We start from the raw sequence: 23,259 nt of genomic DNA, 5'->3' as shown, positions 1-23,259 counted from the left end.
GTTTGAGACCAGCCTGGCCAACATGATGGAATTCCATCTCTACAAAAAACACACACAAAAAAACTAGCCAGACATGGTGGCACGTACCTGTAATGCCAGCTACACATGAGGCAGGAGAATGGCTTGAACCCAGGAGGTAGAGATTGCAGTGAGCCGAAATCACACCACTGCTCTCCAGCCTGGGCAACAGAGCAAGACTCCATCTCGTGAAAAAAAAATTTAAACTTAGCCTGGCATGGCAGTGCACGCCTGTGGTCCCAGGTATTTGGGAGGCTGAGTGAGGAGAATCGCTTAAGCCCAGGAGGCTGAGGTGGCAATGAGCCATGATTGCACCACTGCACTCCAGTCTGGGGAACAGAGCGAGACCCTGACTCTGAAAAACAAACAATGAAAGAAATGTTTCAAATGGAAATGACAAGTGGTGGCAGAAATTGGACTCTGCTAGACAATAAACATAACTTGGACTGGAGAGTCAGGGACAGCCTCTTAGAAGAAATGGCCCTCAGGCCAGGCGCAGTGGCTCACACCTGTAATCTCAGCACTTTGGGAGGCTGAGGGGGGCAGATCACCTGAGGCCGGGGGTTTGAGACCAGCCTGACCAACATGGAGAAACCACGTCTCTACTAAAAATACAAAATTAGCCAGGCATGGTGGCACATGCCTGTAATCCTAGCTACTCGGGAGGCTGAGGCAGGAGAATTGCTTGACCCTGGAAGGCAGAAGTTGCGGTGAGCCCAGATGGCACCATTGCACTCCAGCCTGGGCAACAAGAGCAAAACTCTGTCTCAAAAAAAAAGAAGAAGAAGAAGAAATGGCTCTGACGCTGAGTAGAGTTAACCAGAAGGGATGAAGGGAAGAAAAACCCAACAGAAGAACCCATCCGTGCTCAGAGCTCCCAGCACCCGCCCAAAGCCTCCATAGTAGACTGGTTTTTTGTTTGTTTGTTTGTGTGTTTTTTTTGTTTTTTTTGTTTTTTTTTTGAGAGACAGAATCATCTCACTCTGTAGCCCAGGCTGGAGTGCAATGACATGATCTCGGCTCACTGCAACCTCTGCCTCCCAGGTTCAAGCGATTCTCCTGCCTCAGTCTCCCAAGTAGCTGGGATTACAGGTGCCCACCTCCGCGCCTGGCTAATTTTTGTATTTTTAGTAGAGATGGGGTTTCAATATATCTGTTGGCCAGGCTGGTCTCAAACTCCTGATCTCAGCTGATCCACCCACCTTGGCCTCCCAAAGTGCTGGGATTACAGGTGTGAGCCACCGCACCCAGCCTAGACTGTTGTTGAAGCCTGTTTTCCTCCTTCCTCAGTCCATTTCTTCTTTTACGCCCTCCCCAATCATTGCTCTGCCCATCCAAAGGCTGTGGCTGGCACAGATCAGAACAGAACTCCCTACCTCAAGTTCCACACCCACACTCTCCAACAGCCAGGCTCTCAGATGGGAAGCTTCAAAGCCTTGGGACAGCCTGGCTGAACCTCTCCAGCCTGGGTGGCTCCCTTCAAATCCTGCCTCAGAAAACAGGTATCTCCTCTGGCCACCTCCCAAAGAAGCCTGTCTGGAAGCCTCAAACACCTGCTCCTGGAAGCCTGTACTCTTCCCCTTCCCTTCGCAACAAACGTCCTGTCCACCCAGTCCTGCTGAGCACACCCCTGTGGCCTGAGCTCTGAATTGTCCATGCCCCAGGCTGCGACAACTTCTCAGAGCCTTCTGCCTGCTGCAGACTTAGCTCAGCCCAAAGCACTGCATGAAATTGGGGTGTGCTGTATGAGTCAAGAAGCATTTCTACCACCTTTGCTGCCTCTACCGCAAGTGAAAAACCTACTCTGCACGCTGAGTTAGAAATGCAGGATTGTAAGGAAGAAAAGGGGGCTGGGTGCGGTGGTTCACACCTGTAATCCCTGCACTTTGGGAAGCTGAGGCAGGAGGATCACTAGAGGCCAGGAGTTTCAGACCAGTCTGGCAAACGTAGTGAAACCCAGTCTCTACTAAAAATACAAAAATTAGCCGGGCACGGTGGCTCCCACCTGTAATCCCAGCACTTGGGAGACCAAGGTAAGTGGATCTCCTGAGGTGAGGACTCCAAGACCAGCGTGGCCCAACACAGTGAAACCCCGTCTCCACTGAAAACTGCAAAAGTTGGCCAGGCACAGTGGCTCACGTCTGTAATCCCAGCACTTCGGGAGGCCAAGGTGGGCAGATCACGAGATCAGAAATGGAGACCACCCTGGTCAAAATGGCAAAACGCCGTCTCTACTAAAAATACAAAAATTAGCAGGGTGTGTTGGTGTGTGCCTGTAGTCCCAACTACTCAGGAGGCTGAGGCAAGAGAATCACTTGAACCTGGGAGGTGAAGGTTGTAGTGAGCTGAGATTGCACCACTGCACTCCAGCCTGGCCACAGAGTGAGACTCCATCTCAAAAAAAAAAAAAAAAAAAAAAAAAGGCAAAAGTCAGCGGGCGTGGTGGCCCATGCCTGTAATCCCAGCTACTCGGGAAGCTGAGGCTGGAGAATCGCTTGAACCCAGGAGGCAAAGGTTGCAGTGAGCTGAAATCATGCCCCTGCACTCCAGCCTGGGCAACAGAGGGAGACGCCGCATCAAAAAACAAACAAACAAAAAAAGCAAAAATTAGCTGAGTGTGATGATACGCATCTATAATCCCAGCTACTTGGGAGGCTGAGGCAGGAGGATCACGTGAGCCTGGGAAGTCGAGGCTGCAGTGAGCCAACATTGCACCACTGCACTCTAACCTCGGCAACCAGAGTGAGAACCCATTTCGAAAAACAAAACAAAACAAAACAAAACCAGGCCAGGCACAGTGGCTCATGAGTGCCTGTAATCCTAGCTAATCGGGAGGCTAAGGCAGGAGAATCACTTGAACCCAGGAGGCAGAGGTTGTAGTGTGCCAAGATCACGCCACCACACTCCAGCCTAGGCAACACAGTGAGACTATATCTCAAAAATAAAAATAAACAAATAGAAAACCACAATGTGGGTGGGTATTTGGTCCCTGAATGTCCAGGTATAGACGGCCTTCCATTGGGCTGGACGGGAGGCTGATCTTGAACAGCACACGCCCACCCCAGCCAGCCACCTGCCAGGGTCTCCTCCCCAGTCTAGCCGAGGGCAGGCAGGGGGCACTCACTTCAAGTAGTAGCCGGCAGATTCTAGGTGGGACGCAGGCTCATTGGCCACAGACCACATCACGACGGCCGGGTGGTTCTTGTCCCTGCGCACCACTTCCTCCATCACCCGCATGTGGTTTTGCAGGGACACGTTGTTGAAGAACTGCCTGCAGGCCAGGAGGGAAGGGACAGGGGGTCATGGTGCAGCCCACGGGCTGGGCAGGCGAGCAGGTGCACAGAGGGGACTCACGGCAGTGCCAGGCCCACGCCAGGACACTCATCGATGACCACAATCCCATAGCGGTCACACATCTGCAGCACTTCCTCGGCGTAGGGGTAGTGGCTGGTGCGGAAGGCGTTGGCACCAAGCCAGCGAAGCAGGTTGAAGTCCTTCACCAGCAGCGGCCAGTCGAAGCCCTTCCCTCGGATCTACGAGACAGCAGAGCTGAATGACCCCTGTCCCTGTCGAAGCTGCACTTCCTCTGACAGCCAGGACCCTGGAGAGCCACCCCACGAGTCCCCTCTCTATTTGGAGCCATTTGCCTCATTGCCCTGAGCTGCCCTCAACTGCAGGACACAGGGAAGGTGAAAGTGGAGGGTGACCAGAAGCAGCCCCCACAAGGACCCAGGAGCCCCAACACACGTCCGCATCCTCATGCTTGTTGACGCCGTGGAAATAGAAAGGTTTCCCATTGATGAGGAACTGGCTTTCGGTGACAGCCACAGTGCGGATCCCCACAGGGAGTGTGTAGAAGTCAGACACAGGCCCCGGTGACATCTGTGCAGTCAGCCGCACCTACAACAACCAAAGCACCAGGTGTGAGCAGCCGACAGCCTGAGCCCCATCCGGCCTGCCCTCTGCCAGGAAGGCCCCTCGTGCACCCCAGCAGCCGCCTCTGGGCCTGTAAGCAGAGATGCAGCAATCAGAGGCTCTGCCCTTCCCTGGCTGACCCTAGGAAAGTGCCCTTCAAAATGGGGCCTTCCCTGGGGCCTTCCCCTTGACCAGACAAGGAGGCTCATGCCTGGAGTTCTCACACTTTGGGAGGCTAAGGCAGGAGGATCACCTGAGTCCAGGAACTCAAGACCAGCCTGGCGACAGACTGCAACCCATCTCTATTAAAAAAAAATTTTTTTATTTTTGAGACCGTCTCACTCTGTCCCCCAGGCTGGACTGCAGTGGTGTGATCTCAGCTCACTGCACCCTCTGCCTCCTGAGTTCAAGCAATTCTCCTGCCTCAGCCTCCCAAGTAGCTGGAATTACAGGTGTGCACCACCATGCCCAGCAAATTATCCTATTTTTAGTAGAGATGGGGTTTCACCATGTTGGCCAGGTTGGTCTCAAATTCCTAGCCTCAAGTAATCCACCCGCCTCAGCCTCCCAAAATGCTGAGATTATAGGCATGAGCCACCGTGGCCAGCCTACAAAAATTTTTTCTTTAATTAGCCAGTAGTCCCAGCTACTGAGGAGGCCAAGGTAGGAGGATTGCTGCAGGCTGAGAGCTCAAGGGTGCAGTGAGCTGTGATCAGGCCACTGCACTCCAGCCGGGTGACAGAGTGAGACCATCTCAAAAAAACAACAAAAACAAAAAAAAACAAACTGGGCCTCCCACCAAGGGTGAGAAACATCAGAAAGCTCAGAGGACCACGCCTGCCCGTTCACCTGTCCTGGGCTCCTGCTGAAGCCAGGGTCACCAGATGTGGGCAAAAGACCTCCCTTGGGCAAGTCCCAAACCACCATTACCTCCAACGAGTAAAGATAGGCGGGGCGTTCGTGCATCAGGTATGGCCACCAGAGGCTGGCACCCGGCACCTTCAGTTGGCCCTGGGTTCCTGTCCCGTTCGCCACGAGTTTGTTTTCTGCATCCAGAAGATGCACTTCCAACTCAAACAGGTTACTGCCCTTGACAGAGATCTGGTAATTCACCAGCCCTGCGAGAAACGAGAGAGAGCAGGGCTGAGGGAGGGACACGACCTGAGTGGCACAAACGGGAGTGCCCTGCAGCCACTGCTGCCAGGCAGCCATTTGTTTCTGTTGCTTTTTTTTAAGTTAATTTTTAATTATTTTTTCGAAATGGAGTCTCACTCTGTCCCCCAGGCTGGAGGCTCACTGCAACCTCCACCTCTGGGGTTCAGGTGATTCTCCTGCCTCAGCCTCCCAAGTACCTAGGATTATAGGCTTGTACCACCATGCTTGGTAAATTTTTGTATCTTTAGTAGAGATAGGATTTTGCCATATTGGCCAGGCTGCTCTAGAACCCCTGACCTTAGGTGATCCACCCGCCTTGGCCTCCCAAAGTGCTGGGATTACAGGTGTGAACCACCGCACCCGGTACTTTTTTTAATTGAAAAAAAGATATTTTTTGACCAGGCACAGTGGTCAGACCTGTAATCCCAACACTTGGGGAGGCTGAGGTGGGAGGATCGCTTGAGCCCAGGAGTTCAAGACCAGCCTGGGTAACATAGGGAAACCACTTCTTCCCTAAAAACACAAACAATCAGCCGGGCGTGCTGGTGCGTGCTTGCAGCCCCAGCAGCCCTAGCTACTTGGGAGGCTGAAGTGGGAGGATTGCTTGAGCCAGGAGTTCGAGGCTGCATTGAGCTATGATCTTGAGGCAGGGTAGGTAGTCAAGAAGTGACTGTGTTTTTTGGACATGCCAGCCACGGTGCTGAGACATGTGATGTGTGAACATGCATGTACAGCTACTGTGCATGTGCACCCAAAGGACAGCCCAGAACGTGCTTACAGTAACACCTCTTCCCAGCTCCTTAGGAATTCATCATGGAAGACTCCCAGAAAGGGAGTTTCCCCAGTAATAATCGGCACTGTCTCATCCTGACGAGCAGCCTGTCCTGAATTCTGTGTCTCAGGGTGAACCGTGTGTTTTGCACTTCACTGTTTTTTTTGAGTCGGGGTGTTGCCGTCACCCAGGCTGGAGTGCAGTGTTGCAATCTCAGCTCACTGCAACCTCCACCTCCCAGGTTCAAGCAACTCTCCCATCTCAACCTCCTGAGTAGCTGGGATTGCAGGCTCACACCACAATGCCCAGCTAACATTGGCTAGGCTGGTTTGAACTTCGGAGCTCAAGTGATCCACCCGCCTCGGCCTCCAAAATTGCTGGGATGACAGGCATGAGCCCCTGCACCCGAGCTATTCTAAACTTAACTTCCAAAATACTTTTCCTTGGCAATAAATTGCTCTATGCTCCATCGCCTTTGCTGTGTGATTCTTCTTTCAATTCTTTTTTATTTATTTATTTTTTTCAGACAGGGTCTCACTATGTTGCCCAGGCTGGTCTCGAACTTTGCAGCTCAAGCAATCCTCCCACCTTGGACTCCCAAAGTGCTGGGATGACAGGCATTAGCCACCACACCCAGCCTAAATTCTTTTAAACTTAGAACTGCGGCCCCACAACAGCTGTCAATAGTCTCACCACTGCACTCTAGCCTGGGCCACAGTGCAAGGCCTCATCTCAGAAAGAGAAAAAGATATATTTTTTAAAAAAGAAAAAAACTTAAAACTTAAAACAAAGACTTTTCTTAAATACAGGATATCCCAGACCAGGTGTGGTGGCTCACACCTGTAATCCCAGCATTTTAGGAGGTTGAGGTGGGTGGATCCAGAAGTTAGGAGTTTGAACCAGCCTGGCCAACATGGTGAAACCCTGTTTCTATTAAAAATACAAAAATTAGCTGGGCGTGGTGGCACACGCCTGAGGTCCCAGCTGCTCAGGAGGCTGAGGCAGGAAAATTGCTTGAACCCAGGAGGCAGAGGTTGCTGACCCAAGATCATGCCACCACACTCCATCCTGGGCAACAGAGCAAGACTCCGTCTCAAAACAAAAACAAAAACAACAAAAAACAAAAAACAAACAAACAAAACAAAAACAAAAAAAGTACACAGTGTATCCCAGCTGGGTGAGGTGGCTCACACCTGTAATCCTTGCACTTTGGCAGGTTGAGGAGGGTGGATCACCTGAGGTTAGGAGTTCAAGACCAATCAGGCCAACATTATTTAGTAGAGGGTTTAGTAGAAACCCCGTCTCTACTAAAAAAAAAATACAAAAATTACCCAGGACTGGTGGCAGATGCCTGTAATCCCAGCTACTCGGAAGGTTGAGGCAGGAGAATCCCTTGAACCCAGGAGGCAGAGTTTGCAGTGGGCCAAGATCGCACCATTGCCCTCCAGCCTGGCGACAGAGAGAGACTCCATCTCAAAAAAAAAAAGAGAGAGAGAGAAAGCAAGACAGGGTCTCCCTCTGTTGCCCAGACCAGAGTGCAGTGGCATGGTCATAGCTCACTGTACCCAGGCTCAAGTGATTCTCCTGCCTCAGCAGCTGGGACTACCGGCATGCATCACCATCCTGGCTAATTTTTTAATTTTTTGTGGTGATGGCCTCGCTATGTTGCTCAGGCTGGTCTTGAACTACTGGCCTCAAGAGATCCTCCTACCAGGGCCTCCTTGCAAAGTGCTGGATGACAGGTGTGAGCCACCATGCTCGGCCCCGCGAAGCTGCCTGTTCCTTGAGCACGACGTGTAGCAAGGGGAGCTGGAGTGAGAGCAGCACAGTGGTGAAGGGACATGACTGCCACCCTGAGCTGTGTGAGAAGACCCCTCTTCTCCAAGGGAGGTCAACCACACGGGTGATTTCGGGAGCCCGTGCCTGCTCAGACAGCCTGGAATTTAGCTTTGTAGGTGGATGGGAACCTGTGAGGGTTTAGAGATGCTGGGAGCACCTTTTTCCTGGGAGAGCTTTCCAAACAGGGAACAAACAGAGCCACCCTGGGCCCCACTGAGGGAGGATCCTAGCAGAAGCCCTCACCACTGTCATGCTCCACGCCGGTGGTGACGGTGATGTCATCGATGTAGGTGGTGGGTGTTGTGTACAGAAGCACAGACCGCTGGAGTCCCGCGTAGTTGAAGAAGTCAAAGTATGTATTCTGGACAAAGTAACCCTTGGGATACCTAGGGTGGGAGGACTGTGGTTCGCTGGGCCCTTGCCCTGGGTCCCTTGACTTCAGCTCACATGCCTTCCCGGCCTCCCCAGATCCAGGGCCTCCACTCTGCAAAGGCCACCCTGTCCCTAGCAGGAAGACCACCGGGTGGGGCGGGAAGGTGGGTGCGTGCAATGGAAGCAGGATGATACCCACTTGGAGGTGTCGGTCAGGTATTGGATGGTCCCTGGTGGCAGGGTGGTGGGGGTGAGTGTGTTGTTGATGGCGATAGTGATGCGGAGCTGGGAGGACAGGGGCCCCACCTGGACCAGGTTGCTGATGTCGGCCTCAAAGGGGAGGTAGCCCCCCTCATGCTCTAGCGTGTTGACCCCATTCACCCACTGCAGACACAGGAGACATGGGGAGGGGGTGGCAGGTCAGGGCATGAGGAGGGGCCCTGCTATTGGGCACTCCCTCACATATCCAACAGCATGGGGCTCTGGGGCCTGCCCGTCAGACGGGAAGAACGGCATCCCAATGGGGTAGATGAGGCCACCTATCCCCCTACACGGGGCACAGCGCCCAGGGCAGGGCAGGGCCCCTCACCATCCCACCCCGGCAGATAGGCTGTGGGTGGCAGCTGGAGGTCCCATGCTAGTCAGCAGCCGTGCCCACCCACCCGCCCTGCCTGCTCCTGGCCGCACTGACCACGATGGCATAGGCGTGGGCACTGCCAATCCTCAGCACCACTCTTGTGCTCAGGTCCTGGGTCCATCGCTCTGGCAGGATCACCTCCCGTTCATACCACACCCAGCCGACAAAATGCCGCAGACGCCAGTCCTGGCTGATGTCGTTGAAGCTGGAGGGAACTGGCATGTCCAGGGTGGGGCCTGACTGTGGAGAGAAGGGCCGGGCTCAGCTCCTAGGCCCCCAAAGGGATCCGGGACCAGTGTGCTGCACAGCTGTGTCCCGGGCTTAGTGCAAAAGTCCTGACACATTGTGAGGACTCTTGGCGGAACAGACAGGTAACTTGCTGATAACAGGTCAATTGCCAGGGCGGTTTGTGCACCTGGGCCAGGGGAACCAGGAGTTCCTCCTCAGAGTGGATGGGGCCCAATAGCTCCCAAGACAGGAGCGAGCCCAGGGCCACATCCCAGCCAGAGGCAAGAAGGTTCAGACCCATGACTAAGGCAGATGGCCCACTGCCTGTCACAGGGAGGAGGGCTGGTTGGGGGGATGGGGGGAGCTTTGCTTAGGACACTGTCAGTGGGGCGCACACTGGCACCCAGCCCCCTCCTCTCTCCCTCCTGTACTGAATGCCGCAAAGTCAGAAAAAGAGGATGTAGACCAGGCAAAAGTGGCCCAGACCTCACCCGGTTCCACTTCTCTGCTGACCACATCCAAGTCAGGAGGGGAACACGGGTGGCGTCCTTGGCCTGATGTCGCGTCCTGTCCTCTGTCTGAACCTTGAAAACCAGAAAGCTGACCTCAGGACGTCTAAACTGTCCCCTCCTCCCAATCCCCGGGCCCAGTTCTGTGCAGTGCATGCTGCTGTGGCCAGGGGAGTGTGTGGGTGGTTCTTGCCTGTAATCAGCACTTTGGGAGGTCAACGTGGGAGGATGGCTTGAGGCCAGGAGTTCGAGAATAGCCTGGGTAACTAGTGAGACCCTATATCTTACAAAAAAAAAAAAAAAAAAAAAAAGGTCTCACTGTGTCACCCAGGCTGGAGTGCAGTGGCATGATCTCAGCTCACTGCAACCTCTACCTCCTGGGTTCAAGCAATTCTCCTGACTCATCAGCCTCCCAAGTACCTGGGATTACAGGCATGAACCACCACACTTGGTTAATTTTTATATTTTTAGTAGAGAAGAGGTTTCACCATGTTATGTTGGCCAGCCTGCTCTCAAACTCCTGCCCTCAGGTGATTCGCCTGCCTCCGCCTCCCAAAGTGCTGGGATTACAGGTGTGAGCCACTGAGCCCGGGTAAGATTTTTGGTTTGGTTTTGTTTTGTTTTTTAGCCAGGCGTGGTGGCCCCAGCTAAACTGCGGGACGGGAGAATCGAGTGAGCTCAGAAGTTAGGATGGCGCCACTCTCCTCCAGCCCGGGAAACAGGGGCAAACCCAGTCTCAAAAAACATTTTTTTAAATAAAAAATAAATATTAAAAGGAAGGACACTGCACAGGCTCAGCCTTCGCCTCAGGAAGGGGTTCAACAGGAGTCTTTTCTCCTCCTCCAGCCTCCTCCACCCGACCCTCCAGAGTGCTCCCGTTTCCCCGTCCCCCAACCCCGCGCCCCCTAAGCCCGTTGACCTTTAACCTCCTGCGGGCTCCCAGCTCCGGGAAGCCCAGGGGAAGGAGCCTGCGGGGGCCCGGGCTCCCCTAGTCCCACCGCCGGGCTTCCGGACGCCTCCCGGCCCTGCCCCGAGATCGCACCTCCCGCAGCGGCCGCCGGTACCACTGCTCCTCAAAGCCCCGCGTCGGTTGTCGGAGAAGTCGGCGCGGAAGCTCCAGAGGCCGTCCAGCTCCTTGCGCTCCCGCGACGGGCTCTCCCGGGGATACAGCATCCCGCCCTGCAGCGCCAGCGCGCAGACCCACAACAGCGGCCCGAGCGCCGCCCGGGCCACCGCCGTCCTCCCGGCCATGCTTCCCGCTCTCCCGCTCGGCCACCATCTGCGGGGTTAAGAGCAGCGCGGGAGATGCCCCTAGGGTGGGTCAGGAGACACGCGCAGGTGGCGTGACGCCCCCGACGCCGTCGGCGCAATCTTGGTTCAGGACGAGTGCCAGGCCTGGAGGGGCGGGGCGGGGCCGGGTGCTGCCCAGTGGGGCCTGTGGCTGGAACCCCAGGCTAGGCCTTTGGGGAAACGGGACCCTCACCCTCAGCCCTAGCCAAGAAGGGCGAGGTCTGCTCCCCATCCCGGCCCAGGCTGGACGATCCAGGGTCGCAGGCGAGAACAGAACCCCTGAGATCGGTGGGCTCCCCCTGTTTCTTCAAGGAGCACCCCCACTTGCTTTCTCCAGCAGGAATTCAAGGAGGCCTCAGCGGAGCCTCTTCCATACCTGTCAGATGCAGCCTCTTGTCCTAAAGATGCAGCCATAGCCTTGACCCTGGGCCTCTGGGGCCCTGACCCTAATCCAGGGGCCAAGAGCTCCCTCTTGGTGTTGCAGGCACATAAAGATGCAGGGACAGAGGCCAGGAATAGTAACCCCAGCACTTTGGGAACGAGAGGGGGGCGGATCACTTGAGGCCAGTGTTTTCCCGTGTATCTGTCACCAGGTGTGTCCATTTCTGCAGGTAACCTGGCATTTGTTTACCTGTTTATTTCTTCCCTAAATAGAATTTAAGGTCCACAAGGGCAGCACCTTGTCTGGCTCGTTCACTTCTGGATCCCCAGCACCTAGCACCAGTGCACACAGCACATGCCCACTAAGTATTTAGATGAGTGAAAGAATAAATGAATATAATGGAAATTATTTTATTTTCTTTGAAACGTATAACTGAAGGCTGGGTGTGATAGCTCAGCCTGTAATCCTAGATTTTTGGGAGGCCAGTGTGGGAGGATTGCTTGAGCCTAGTAAATCGAGACCAGCCTTGGCGCATGACAAAGCCCCAACTCTACAAAAAATACAAAAAAAAAAAAAAAAAAAGGCTGAGTGTCCTAGTCTCAGCTACTTGGGAGGCTGAGGCAGGAGAATTACTTGAAACTGGGAGGTTGAGGCTGCAGTGAGTCATGACTGCAACTGCACTGTAGCCTGGGCAACAGAGAAAGATCCTGTCCCCTTCCCCCTCCCCGCAAAAAAAGGATTGCATAATTGTACAATAAAAATCTTCATGGCTTTCACTTGTTTGTAAAATTGGGGTGATTTTTCTCGTCCAACATCATCATTATGCAGGGGTTTCATTCTATATCTTGGGCATCGAGTGCCATTAAACTATTGTGGCCAGTGAAGAATCACTTATTTATCCTTGCTTTGGAGGAGTTTGTCTTCAGAACCTAAGTTTAGATTTTATTTAGAGTGTTTCTCTACTGACTTAACACCATAACTGGTTATGTTTTTTAGTATTTAAGAAGCACTCTTGTTCCATCCAGAGTTAACATTACCTTTAAAGGTTTTTTTTTATTCAAACTGAATGTTAGTTTAATATTTGTATCAAGTTTTATCAAATCAGTATTAACAATTTATAGAAAGAAAATCAGGTTTTAAAAATCTTAAGTCAAATGCAAGATTTAAAGTTAACTTGCAAATAACACCTGAAAGGGCATATAATGTATCCGGTTTTTGCTTCTGAGATAGGAGTCCAGGAAAGACCTACGGTTTCTGATATTATCCTATCTTTTTTTTTTTTTTTAATGGAGTTTTGCTCATTGCCCAGGCTGGAGTGCAGTGGTGCAATCTTGGTTCACTCCGCCTCCTGGGTTCAAGCGATTCTCCCGCCTCAGCCTCTCGAGTAGCTGGGATTACCGGCGTGTGCCACCAAGCCCAGCTACTTTTTTGTATTTTCAGTAGAGACAGAGGTTTCACCATGTTGGCGAGCCTGGTCTCGAACTCTTGACCTCGTGATTTGCTCACCTTGGCCTCCCAAAGTGCTGAGATTACAGACGTCGGCTACCGTGCCCAGCCCTACATTTAAAAAATACATTCCCAGTGTATTTCTTAATGCATATCCTGGTGAAATACGTGAAGAAAAAACGTTTCAATCTATATTCTTTGAGTGAATAAATAGCACAACTTACATCTATGGCTTTCAAATGGGGACAGTTGTGTCCCAGGGGACGTTTGGCAATGGCTGTGACTGCGTTTTTGGTAGTCACACCTGGGGTAGAGGAGTACTGGCAGCATCTAGTGGGTGGCGCCCAGGGGTACTGTTATGTAATGCACAGAACACCCCACAACACAAAGAATTATGTAGCCCAAAATGTCAGTGGTCCACTGTTAAGAGATCCTGGCTTAAGCAGAGAGAAGTCTCCTTCTGCAAATACTAATGCCATTGGAAAATGAATAGTTGCCCTACCTTTTGGAAAAGAGAATATATAGAAATTGGCAACTGAGAGATTCAGATGGGTATACTGGCACTTTTAGATATGTTCATTTTAGATGATTATTTTTAATCAGAAATCTAGTGACTGGGACGGGCGCGGTGGCTCAAGCCTGTAATCCCAGCACTTTGGGAGGCCCAGACGGGCGGATCACGAGGTCAGGAGATCGAGACCATCCTGGCTAACATGGTGAAACCCCGTCTCTACTAAAAATACAAAAAAAAACTAGCCGGGCAAGGTGGCGGGCGCCTGTAGTCCCAGCTACTTGGGAGGCTGAGGCAGGAGAATGGCGTGAACCCGGGAGGCGAAGCTTGCAGTGAGCTGAGATCCGGCCACTGCACTCTAGCCTGGGCGACAGAGCAAGACTCCGTCTCAAAAAAAAAAAAAAAAAGCAATCTAGTGACTGGCCTCCCTCTTTGGGGTAAATCACTCCCTCAACACAGGACATTTAAGACATTTGACAACTTAGTTGATTTTAGAATTGGATAATGTTCTCAAATAATTTTACATTTTTTAAAATAGGGTAATTCAAATATAGGGTTAGTGGTTTTCCTTATTTTACAGATGGGGTCGAAAATTTGGTCTTTTGGAATCTATTTTTGGAAAGGATGGTGTATTAAACCAGCCAAACAGTGTCTTTGGACTTATATTTTATATACTACAGTTATTACTTGGTAAGTATTTATCAATACAAAAATAAGTTTGTTATATTCCGTTTAGTACTTTGTGTCTTTGCGCTGAAGTGTCTTGATGTTAAATAAAAGCATGTGTTATTTATAGAGCCACTAGCATGTACATCTTTGTATTGTGAAAAACTTGATTCACTAAGATTTTTTTATATTAATGTTGAATTTATGTCAATTGCTGTTTAATCATGGAGAGCAGTATCTCATGATGTCCAGAAAAACCAGTCCCATTCCAGGAAATTGTCACTCCTATCTTCCCTGTAAATGTTTTTCCTTATTTTATAGACTGTGTAGCCTTGAAAAATATCACATATTGAGGGGACATTAACAAGAAACCATATTCATAATCCTATCACCTTTACATATCCACTATTTCTACAGTCTTCTGCTTTTAAAAATCATTTTGGGGCTGGGCACGATGGCTCACACCTGTAATCCCAGCACTTTCGGAGGCCAAGGTGGGCAGATCACCTGAAGTTGGGAGTTCGAGACCAGCCTGGCCAACATGGTGAAAGTCTGTATCTACTAAAAATACAAAATTAGTCAGGGGTGGTGGCAAGTGCCTGTAATCCCAGCTACTCAGGAGGCCGAGGCCGGAGAATCCCTTGAACCGGGAGACGGAGGTTTTAGTGAGCTGAGATCGTACCATTGCACTCCAGCCTGGGCAACAAGAGCAAAACTCCATCTCAAAAAATAATAATAATAAAAATAAATATTAAAAGGAAGGACACTGCACAGGCTCAGCCTTCGCCTCAGGAAGGGGTTCAACAGGAGTCTTTTCTCCTCCTCCAGCCTCCTCCACCCGACCCTCCAGAGTGCTCCCGTTTCCCCGTCCCCCAACCCCGCGCCCCCTAAGCCCGTTGACCTTTAACCTCCTGCGGGCTCCCAGCTCCGGGAAGCCCAGGGGAAGGAGCCTGCGGGGGCCCGGGCTCCCCTAGTCCCACCGCCGGGCTTCCGGACGCCTCCCGGCCCTGCCCCGAGATCGCACCTCCCGCAGCGGCCGCCGGTACCACTGCTCCTCAAAGCCCCGGCGTCGGTTGTCGGAGAAGTCGGCGCGGAAGCTCCAGAGGCCGTCCAGCTCCTTGCGCTCCCGCGACGGGCTCTCCCGGGGATACAGCATCCCGCCCTGCAGCGCCAGCGCGCAGACCCACAACAGCGGCCCGAGCGCCGCCCGGGCCACCGCCGTCCTCCCGGCCATGCTTCCCGCTCTCCCGCTCGGCCACCATCTGCGGGGTTAAGAGCAGCGCGGGAGATGCCCCTAGGGTGGGTCAGGAGACACGCGCAGGTGGCGTGACGCCCCCGACGCCGTCGGCGCAATCTTGGTTCAGGACGAGTGCCAGGCCTGGAGGGGCGGGGCGGGGCCGGGTGCTGCCCAGTGGGGCCTGTGGCTGGAACCCCAGGCTAGGCCTTTGGGGAAACGGGACCCTCACCCTCAGCCCTAGCCAAGAAGGGCGAGGTCTGCTCCCCATCCCGGCCCAGGCTGGACGATCCAGGGTCGCAGGCGAGAACAGAACCCCTGAGATCGGTGGGCTCCCCCTGTTTCTTCAAGGAGCACCCCCACTTGCTTTCTCCAGCAGGAATTCAAGGAGGCCTCAGCGGAGCCTCTTCCATACCTGTCAGATGCAGCCTCTTGTCCTAAAGATGCAGCCATAGCCTTGACCCTGGGCCTCTGGGGCCCTGACCCTAATCCAGGGGCCAAGAGCTCCCTCTTGGTGTTGCAGGCACATAAAGATGCAGGGACAGAGGCCAGGAATAGTAACCCCAGCACTTTGGGAACGAGAGGGGGGCGGATCACTTGAGGCCAGTGTTTTCCCGTGTATCTGTCACCAGGTGTGTCCATTTCTGCAGGTAACCTGGCATTTGTTTACCTGTTTATTTCTTCCCTAAATAGAATTTAAGGTCCACAAGGGCAGCACCTTGTCTGGCTCGTTCACTTCTGGATCCCCAGCACCTAGCACCAGTGCACACAGCACATGCCCACTAAGTATTTAGATGAGTGAAAGAATAAATGAATATAATGGAAATTATTTTATTTTCTTTGAAACGTATAACTGAAGGCTGGGTGTGATAGCTCAGCCTGTAATCCTAGATTTTTGGGAGGCCAGTGTGGGAGGATTGCTTGAGCCTAGTAAATCGAGACCAGCCTTGGCGCATGACAAAGCCCCAACTCTACAAAAAATACAAAAAAAAAAAAAAAAAAAAAAGGCTGAGTGTCCTAGTCTCAGCTACTTGGGAGGCTGAGGCAGGAGAATTACTTGAAACTGGGAGGTTGAGGCTGCAGTGAGTCATGACTGCAACTGCACTGTAGCCTGGGCAACAGAGAAAGATCCTGTCCCCTTCCCCCTCCCCGCAAAAAAAGGATTGCATAATTGTACAATAAAAATCTTCATGGCTTTCACTTGTTTGTAAAATTGGGGTGATTTTTCTCGTCCAACATCATCATTATGCAGGGGTTTCATTCTATATCTTGGGCATCGAGTGCCATTAAACTATTGTGGCCAGTGAAGAATCACTTATTTATCCTTGCTTTGGAGGAGTTTGTCTTCAGAACCTAAGTTTAGATTTTATTTAGAGTGTTTCTCTACTGACTTAACACCATAACTGGTTATGTTTTTTAGTATTTAAGAAGCACTCTTGTTCCATCCAGAGTTAACATTACCTTTAAAGGTTTTTTTTTATTCAAACTGAATGTTAGTTTAATATTTGTATCAAGTTTTATCAAATCAGTATTAACAATTTATAGAAAGAAAATCAGGTTTTAAAAATCTTAAGTCAAATGCAAGATTTAAAGTTAACTTGCAAATAACACCTGAAAGGGCATATAATGTATCCGGTTTTTGCTTCTGAGATAGGAGTCCAGGAAAGACCTACGGTTTCTGATATTATCCTATCTTTTTTTTTTTTTTTAATGGAGTTTTGCTCATTGCCCAGGCTGGAGTGCAGTGGTGCAATCTTGGTTCACTCCGCCTCCTGGGTTCAAGCGATTCTCCCGCCTCAGCCTCTCGAGTAGCTGGGATTACCGGCGTGTGCCACCAAGCCCAGCTACTTTTTTGTATTTTCAGTAGAGACAGAGGTTTCACCATGTTGGCGAGCCTGGTCTCGAACTCTTGACCTCGTGATTTGCTCACCTTGGCCTCCCAAAGTGCTGAGATTACAGACGTCGGCTACCGTGCCCAGCCCTACATTTAAAAAATACATTCCCAGTGTATTTCTTAATGCATATCCTGGTGAAATACGTGAAGAAAAAACGTTTCAATCTATATTCTTTGAGTGAATAAATAGCACAACTTACATCTATGGCTTTCAAATGGGGACAGTTGTGTCCCAGGGGACGTTTGGCAATGGCTGTGACTGCGTTTTTGGTAGTCACACCTGGGGTAGAGGAGTACTGGCAGCATCTAGTGGGTGGCGCCCAGGGGTACTGTTATGTAATGCACAGAACACCCCACAACACAAAGAATTATGTAGCCCAAAATGTCAGTGGTCCACTGTTAAGAGATCCTGGCTTAAGCAGAGAGAAGTCTCCTTCTGCAAATACTAATGCCATTGGAAAATGAATAGTTGCCCTACCTTTTGGAAAAGAGAATATATAGAAATTGGCAACTGAGAGATTCAGATGGGTATACTGGCACTTTTAGATATGTTCATTTTAGATGATTATTTTTAATCAGAAATCTAGTGACTGGGACGGGCGCGGTGGCTCAAGCCTGTAATCCCAGCACTTTGGGAGGCCCAGACGGGCGGATCACGAGGTCAGGAGATCGAGACCATCCTGGCTAACATGGTGAAACCCCGTCTCTACTAAAAATACAAAAAAAAACTAGCCGGGCAAGGTGGCGGGCGCCTGTAGTCCCAGCTACTTGGGAGGCTGAGGCAGGAGAATGGCGTGAACCCGGGAGGCGAAGCTTGCAGTGAGCTGAGATCCGGCCACTGCACTCTAGCCTGGGCGACAGAGCAAGACTCCGTCTCAAAAAAAAAAAAAAAGCAATCTAGTGACTGGCCTCCCTCTTTGGGGTAAATCACTCCCTCAACACAGGACATTTAAGACATTTGACAACTTAGTTGATTTTAGAATTGGATAATGTTCTCAAATAATTTTACATTTTTTAAAATAGGGTAATTCAAATATAGGGTTAGTGGTTTTCCTTATTTTACAGATGGGGTCGAAAATTTGGTCTTTTGGAATCTATTTTTGGAAAGGATGGTGTATTAAACCAGCCAAACAGTGTCTTTGGACTTATATTTTATATACTACAGTTATTACTTGGTAAGTATTTATCAATACAAAAATAAGTTTGTTATATTCCGTTTAGTACTTTGTGTCTTTGCGCTGAAGTGTCTTGATGTTAAATAAAAGCATGTGTTATTTATAGAGCCACTAGCATGTACATCTTTGTATTGTGAAAAACTTGATTCACTAAGATTTTTTTATATTAATGTTGAATTTATGTCAATTGCTGTTTAATCATGGAGAGCAGTATCTCATGATGTCCAGAAAAACCAGTCCCATTCCAGGAAATTGTCACTCCTATCTTCCCTGTAAATGTTTTTCCTTATTTTATAGACTGTGTAGCCTTGAAAAATATCACATATTGAGGGGACATTAACAAGAAACCATATTCATAATCCTATCACCTTTACATATCCACTATTTCTACAGTCTTCTGCTTTTAAAAATCATTTTGGGGCTGGGCACGATGGCTCACACCTGTAATCCCAGCACTTTCGGAGGCCAAGGTGGGCAGATCACCTGAAGTTGGGAGTTCGAGACCAGCCTGGCCAACATGGTGAAAGTCTGTATCTACTAAAAATACAAAATTAGTCAGGGGTGGTGGCAAGTGCCTGTAATCCCAGCTACTCAGGAGGCCGAGGCCGGAGAATCCCTTGAACCCGGGAGACGGAGGTTTTAGTGAGCTGAGATCGTACCATTGCACTCCAGCCTGGGCAACAAGAGCAAAACTCCATCTCAAAAAATAATAATAATAAAAATAAATAATAATAATTTGGGACCAGGTGTGGTGGCTCACGCCTGTAATCCTAGTACTTTGGGAGGCTGAGAAGGGCAGATCACTTGAGTCCAGGAGTTCAAGACAAGCCTGAGCAACATGGCGAGACTCCGTCTCTACAGAAAATACAAAAAGTAGCTGGGTGTGGTGGCACACACCTGTAGTCCCAGCTACTTGAAAGGCTGAGGTGAGAGAATCACTTGAGCCCAAGAGATGGAGGCTGCAGGGAGCCAAGATCACACCACTGCACTCCAGCCTGGGGGACAGCCTGGGGGACAGACCAAGACCTGTCTCAAAAACTAATAATAATTTAATGTGAATTGTGTTTCAACATAGTGTTGTTTATCCAGTTATTGTTAACATCTAGGTTTCACACCTTTGACTTTTTTTTGAGACAGAGTCTTGCACTGTCACCCAGGCTGGAATGCAGTGGCGCGATCTCAGCTCACACTGCAAGCTCCGCCTCCCGGGTTCACACCATTCTCCTGCCTCAGTCCCGCTAGTAGCTGGGACTACAGGCGCCCACCAACACGCCCGGCTAATTTTTTCGTATTTTTAGTAGAGACAGGGTCTCATCATGTTAGCCAGGATGGTCTTGATCTCCTGACCTCGTGATCCGCCCACCTCGGCCTCCCAAAGTGCCGGGGTTACAGGCGTGAGCCACTGCGCCTGGCCCACACCTTTTACTTCTAAATAATGCTGCAGTGATCAACTTTGTATAAAGACCTCCTGCTCTTTCCTTCTTTGAATTATCTCCACAAAATAAATTTCCAGGCATAGGATCAAAAAACACAGATTTTTCTATTTTAATTGGTGTTACCAAGTTGCTTTTCTCTCAGTTCTTTGGTTTCCCTGAAGTTCAAGCAGTCTTCATTTTTAAAAAGTGTTTTGTAAAATTTGTTTTTTTTAAATTGTAATGATAATCTTAACCTGGAAAAAATGCTAATAGCTACACATTAGTACCTATTACATTAAATTTTAGTCTTTTTAATTTCCTTTTATTGCCCATTTAGTTATTGGGATCCCGACAGTAGTATGTTTTTATATGTGTTACAAACATTTAATGCATTATTTATCCTTTTTGTTAGTGTTATGAATTTATATTGTATTAAGTTTTTAGAGTTAAATCCATCCATTGTTGCCTTTGCATTTTATTTTTCTCCTTTTTTAAAGATCTTGTTGCATATCAATGCCTTTGTATTTTAATTATTAATATTCCATTATCTGTCAGCTCTTCTGATTTGGTTAATTAAAAATACATGTAACTCTTCTATCTGAAATTGATTTGTTATAAGGCAAATTGTAAATCTGAATCATTCTCAGTTGTTCTGTCGAGTTTCCCCAGTTCCATATCTGTTTATCTTGCAGAAGTACAAAGATGTGTGGACAAGGATATTCATAGCAGTACAATGTGAAATAGCAAAAGAAAAAAAAAAGTAGTTTAGAAATAGGTAATGGTTGAATAAATTAGAAAATACTATGAAATGGCCAGGTGTGGTGGCTCACGCCTGTAATCCCAGCACTTTGGGAGGCTCAGGTGGGCGGATCACGAGGTCAGGAGATCTAGACCATCCTGGCTAACACGGTGAAACCTCGTCTCTACTAAAAAATAAAAATTAGCCAGGTGTGGTGGCAGGCGCCTGTAATCCCAGCTACTCGAGAGGCTGAGGCAGAAGAATGGCGTGAACCCAGGAGGCAGAGCTTGCAGTGAGTCAAGATCATGCCACTGCACTCCAGCCTGGGCAACAGAGGGAGAGTCTGTCGCAAAAAAAAAAAAAAAGAAAGAAAGAAAGAAAAGCCTTTGATTAGATTAACTTTTGAAGACAGAGGTGCTACAGTCAAATTTCTGTTTATGCCATTAATTTAATGCCATGCTGTATACATATTTTAAATCATATATATCATATGTTTTTTTTTTCATTTGCATTTTTTTGACTTGCATTTAGATGCTTCACATGCTTTTTAATGTTGGTGTCTTCACGGGAGGTACATTTGAACTAACCCAACAGTTTCCAGAGCATGGCCTCTGTACTCACTTCTAAGCTGTTTGAGATACAGCATTTTTAATTTAATTTTTTCATAGGTAATCCATTACATGGTTCAAAAGTTTTAAAAACAGACCAGGCTCAAGGGCTCAAACCTATAATCCCAGCATTTTGGGAGGCAAAGACGGGCAGATCAAGAGGTCAGTAGTTCGACACCATCCTGGCCAACATGGTGAAACCCTGTCTTTATGAAAAATACAAAAACCAGTCAGGCGTGGTGGCGCACACCTGTAATCCCAGCTACTTGGGAGGCTAAGGCAGGAGAATTGCTTGAACCCGGGAAGCAGAGGTTGCAGTGAGCTGACATCACGCCATTGCACTCTAGCCTGGGCAACAGAGGGAGACTCTATCTGGAAAAAAATATGTATATAAAACGTTACACAAAAAAAAATCTGTCTCTTTAATTGACTACTTTAAACCTGCTCCCACCTGTTATTTTGTTCCTGTTTCTGTTATCCTTACCCATGAGTCCTTGGGTAGGAGGGTAGTTTAACATACTCTGCCTTCTCTGTTCTTGAAAATAAATGCACATATTCTCCATACTGTTGCCTATAGGAAATTAAAAACAATACATGTGAAGATAGAGTCCAGAATTCAGGTGCCTTTTTTTTCTTTTCTTTTCTTTTTTTTTTTTGAGACAGAGTCTTACTCTGTCACCCAGGCTGGAGTGCAGTGGCGCAATCTCGGCTCACTGCAACCTCTGCCTCCTGGGTTCAAGTAATTCTCGTGCCTCAGCCTGCCTTGTAGCTGGGGTTACAAGTGTACAATACCATGCCCAACTAATGGTTTCTTTTTCTTTTTTCTTTTTTGTTTGGTATTTTTTAGTAAAGACGCCATTTCATCATGTTGGCCAGGCTGGTCTCAAACTCCTGACAGCTTATCTACCTGCTTTGGCCTCCCAAAGTGCTAGGATTACAGGCATGAGCCACCGCGCCTGGCTTTAGGTGCCTTTTTGTACTGAGAGTCTGGGTTTAGCACACATGTCCACCATTTTTGTTGATCAGGTTTGGCCCACATACAGCCAATGAGCTGTGGTTTCTCTTATCCACCAGGGTGAGCCCTTCCTGAAATGTTTAGCAAGAGTTTTTTTCTCTCCTCAGCAGCTTGTTGATGTAGTCACCTCTCATTGTGGATTTTTAATCAATTTGATCTAAACATGGAAAAGGAGATTTTACTTTCCACAGATAGGGAGGCTGTGGCGAAAACCAGAGAAGGTTCTCACCAAATTTGTACAGCTCGGAAGAAAAAGGCTGTGGTCCTCATGTCCCTTTATTCATTTGGTGTCTTGGGGCTGTTGATGTTACAAGTCAGCTTCATTGCTTAATGTGATTGTGAGACTGCATGTTTACTTTGTGTGCATATTTTCAAGTAGGTTAGTTTGTGAAATTAGTAATATTTCACCTGAAAGATTGAGAAATCAACAACATTGCAGCTATAAAACTGGCATTTGGCTGAGCATGGTGGCCCACGCCTGTAATCCCAGCACTTTGGGAGGCTGAGGTAGGTGGATCACCTGAGGTTAGGAGTTGGAGACCAACCTGGCCAACATGGTGAAAGCCCATCTCTACTGAAAATACAAAAATTAGCCAGGCAGGGTGGCACGTGCCTGTAATCCTGGCTACTCCGGAGGCTGAGGCAGGAGAATTGCTTACTCAAGAGGTGAAGGTTGCATGAGTCGGGATTGTGCCACTATACTCCAGTCTGGGCGATACAGTGAGACTCTGTCTCAAAAAAAAAAAAAGTCAAAAAACTGGCATTTTGCTAGAGTCAACCTGTATAATTTTAACAAAACAGACCAGTATTTCTGTTCTCAATTTTCAGAGTTTGGCAGGAAGATCAGTATTCAAACACCGCAGCAAGTCACACAGTGTTAGTCCTTGTCACTCAGAAAGGCTCTCTCCAGCGCCAAGGCCTGATTGAGCCTACGTCTCTTCTCTTACAGGCATGACAGCAAGCGCCGTGGTGGCTTTGATCCTCATGACATCCTCCATCATGTTGGTCGTGGGGTCCCTGTACCTGGCCTACATTCTGTACTTTGTGCTGAAGGAGTTCTGCATCATCTGTGTCATCATGTACGTGCTGAACTTCCTTCTTCCCAGTATCAACTACAAACGATTAGTTTACTTGAACGTGGCCTGGAAGCGGCAGCTGCAGCCCAAGCAGGACTGATGCCCGACGGACTCTGCCCTGACAGTCTCAAGCCCCTTTTCCATTCAGTTTATTTTGCAGCAGGTTTTTATTACTATTATTATTCACAACAGACGCTTTCCCTGAGAATCTCAAACTGATTTTTTAAAATTCTGTAAATTAGAAAGGGCCCTCACTATTTTCTGTGTCAATCTTCATTTTAAATATGGATACAAAAAGGATACGCCGAGCCAATCAAAGACAAGCTTTAACTTCACTTTGAAGATGTTTCTGAAATGATAAAA

General features: G+C 49.1%; 3 protein-coding genes across 16 annotated transcripts in view; 2 read left to right on the top strand and 1 right to left on the bottom strand.

The window, feature by feature from the left end:
• LOC117072918 (beta-glucuronidase-like) overlaps positions 1-15,041 on the bottom strand; it is a 22,364-nt gene extending 7,323 nt beyond the window's left edge. The window contains exons 1-8 of one of the 3 annotated variants that reach the window (XM_033193383.1): positions 14,765-15,041; positions 8,763-8,948; positions 8,271-8,455; positions 7,943-8,085; positions 4,864-5,051; positions 3,766-3,918; positions 3,373-3,551; positions 3,143-3,289 (exon numbers count right to left, since the gene is read on the bottom strand). In XM_033193383.1, coding sequence (XP_033049274.1) covers positions 3,143-3,289; positions 3,373-3,551; positions 3,766-3,918; positions 4,864-5,051; positions 7,943-8,085; positions 8,271-8,455; positions 8,763-8,948; positions 14,765-14,974 — 1,391 coding nt within the window. In that variant the 5' untranslated portion in view covers positions 14,975-15,041. Of the gene's footprint in view, positions 1-3,142; positions 3,290-3,372; positions 3,552-3,765; positions 3,919-4,863; positions 5,052-7,942; positions 8,086-8,270; positions 8,456-8,762; positions 8,949-10,487; positions 10,740-14,764 lie in introns of those variants that run through there. The other 2 variants (XM_033193382.1, XM_033193384.1) reach the window with 2 other exon arrangements.
• The window catches only part of RABGEF1 (RAB guanine nucleotide exchange factor 1), a 1,203,668-nt gene that overhangs the window by 180,916 nt on the left and 999,493 nt on the right, over positions 1-23,259 (top strand). The window lies entirely within an intron of this gene.
• Positions 15,029-23,259, top strand: LOC117073356 (vitamin K epoxide reductase complex subunit 1-like protein 1). The gene is made up of 3 exons (XM_033194155.1): positions 15,029-15,039; positions 17,934-18,043; positions 22,770-23,259. The coding sequence occupies exons 1-3, from the start codon at positions 15,029-15,031 to the stop codon at positions 22,994-22,996; spliced, it is 348 nt and encodes a 115-aa protein (XP_033050046.1). The 3' UTR covers positions 22,997-23,259.

The sequence above is a fragment of the Trachypithecus francoisi genome, unplaced genomic scaffold, assembly GCF_009764315.1.
Source record: "Trachypithecus francoisi isolate TF-2019V2 unplaced genomic scaffold, Tfra_2.0 Lachesis_group4, whole genome shotgun sequence".
NCBI lineage: Eukaryota > Metazoa > Chordata > Mammalia > Primates > Cercopithecidae > Trachypithecus > Trachypithecus francoisi.
This window is presented reverse-complemented; position numbering and strand designations above follow the sequence as displayed.

Excerpts from the sequence above, each read along its gene's own strand:
- LOC117073356 (XM_033194155.1), top strand. Across the intron at positions 18,044-22,769 it reads TATACTACAGTTATTACTTG|GCATGACAGCAAGCGCCGTG; the intron begins GTAAGTATTTAT and ends CTTCTCTTACAG.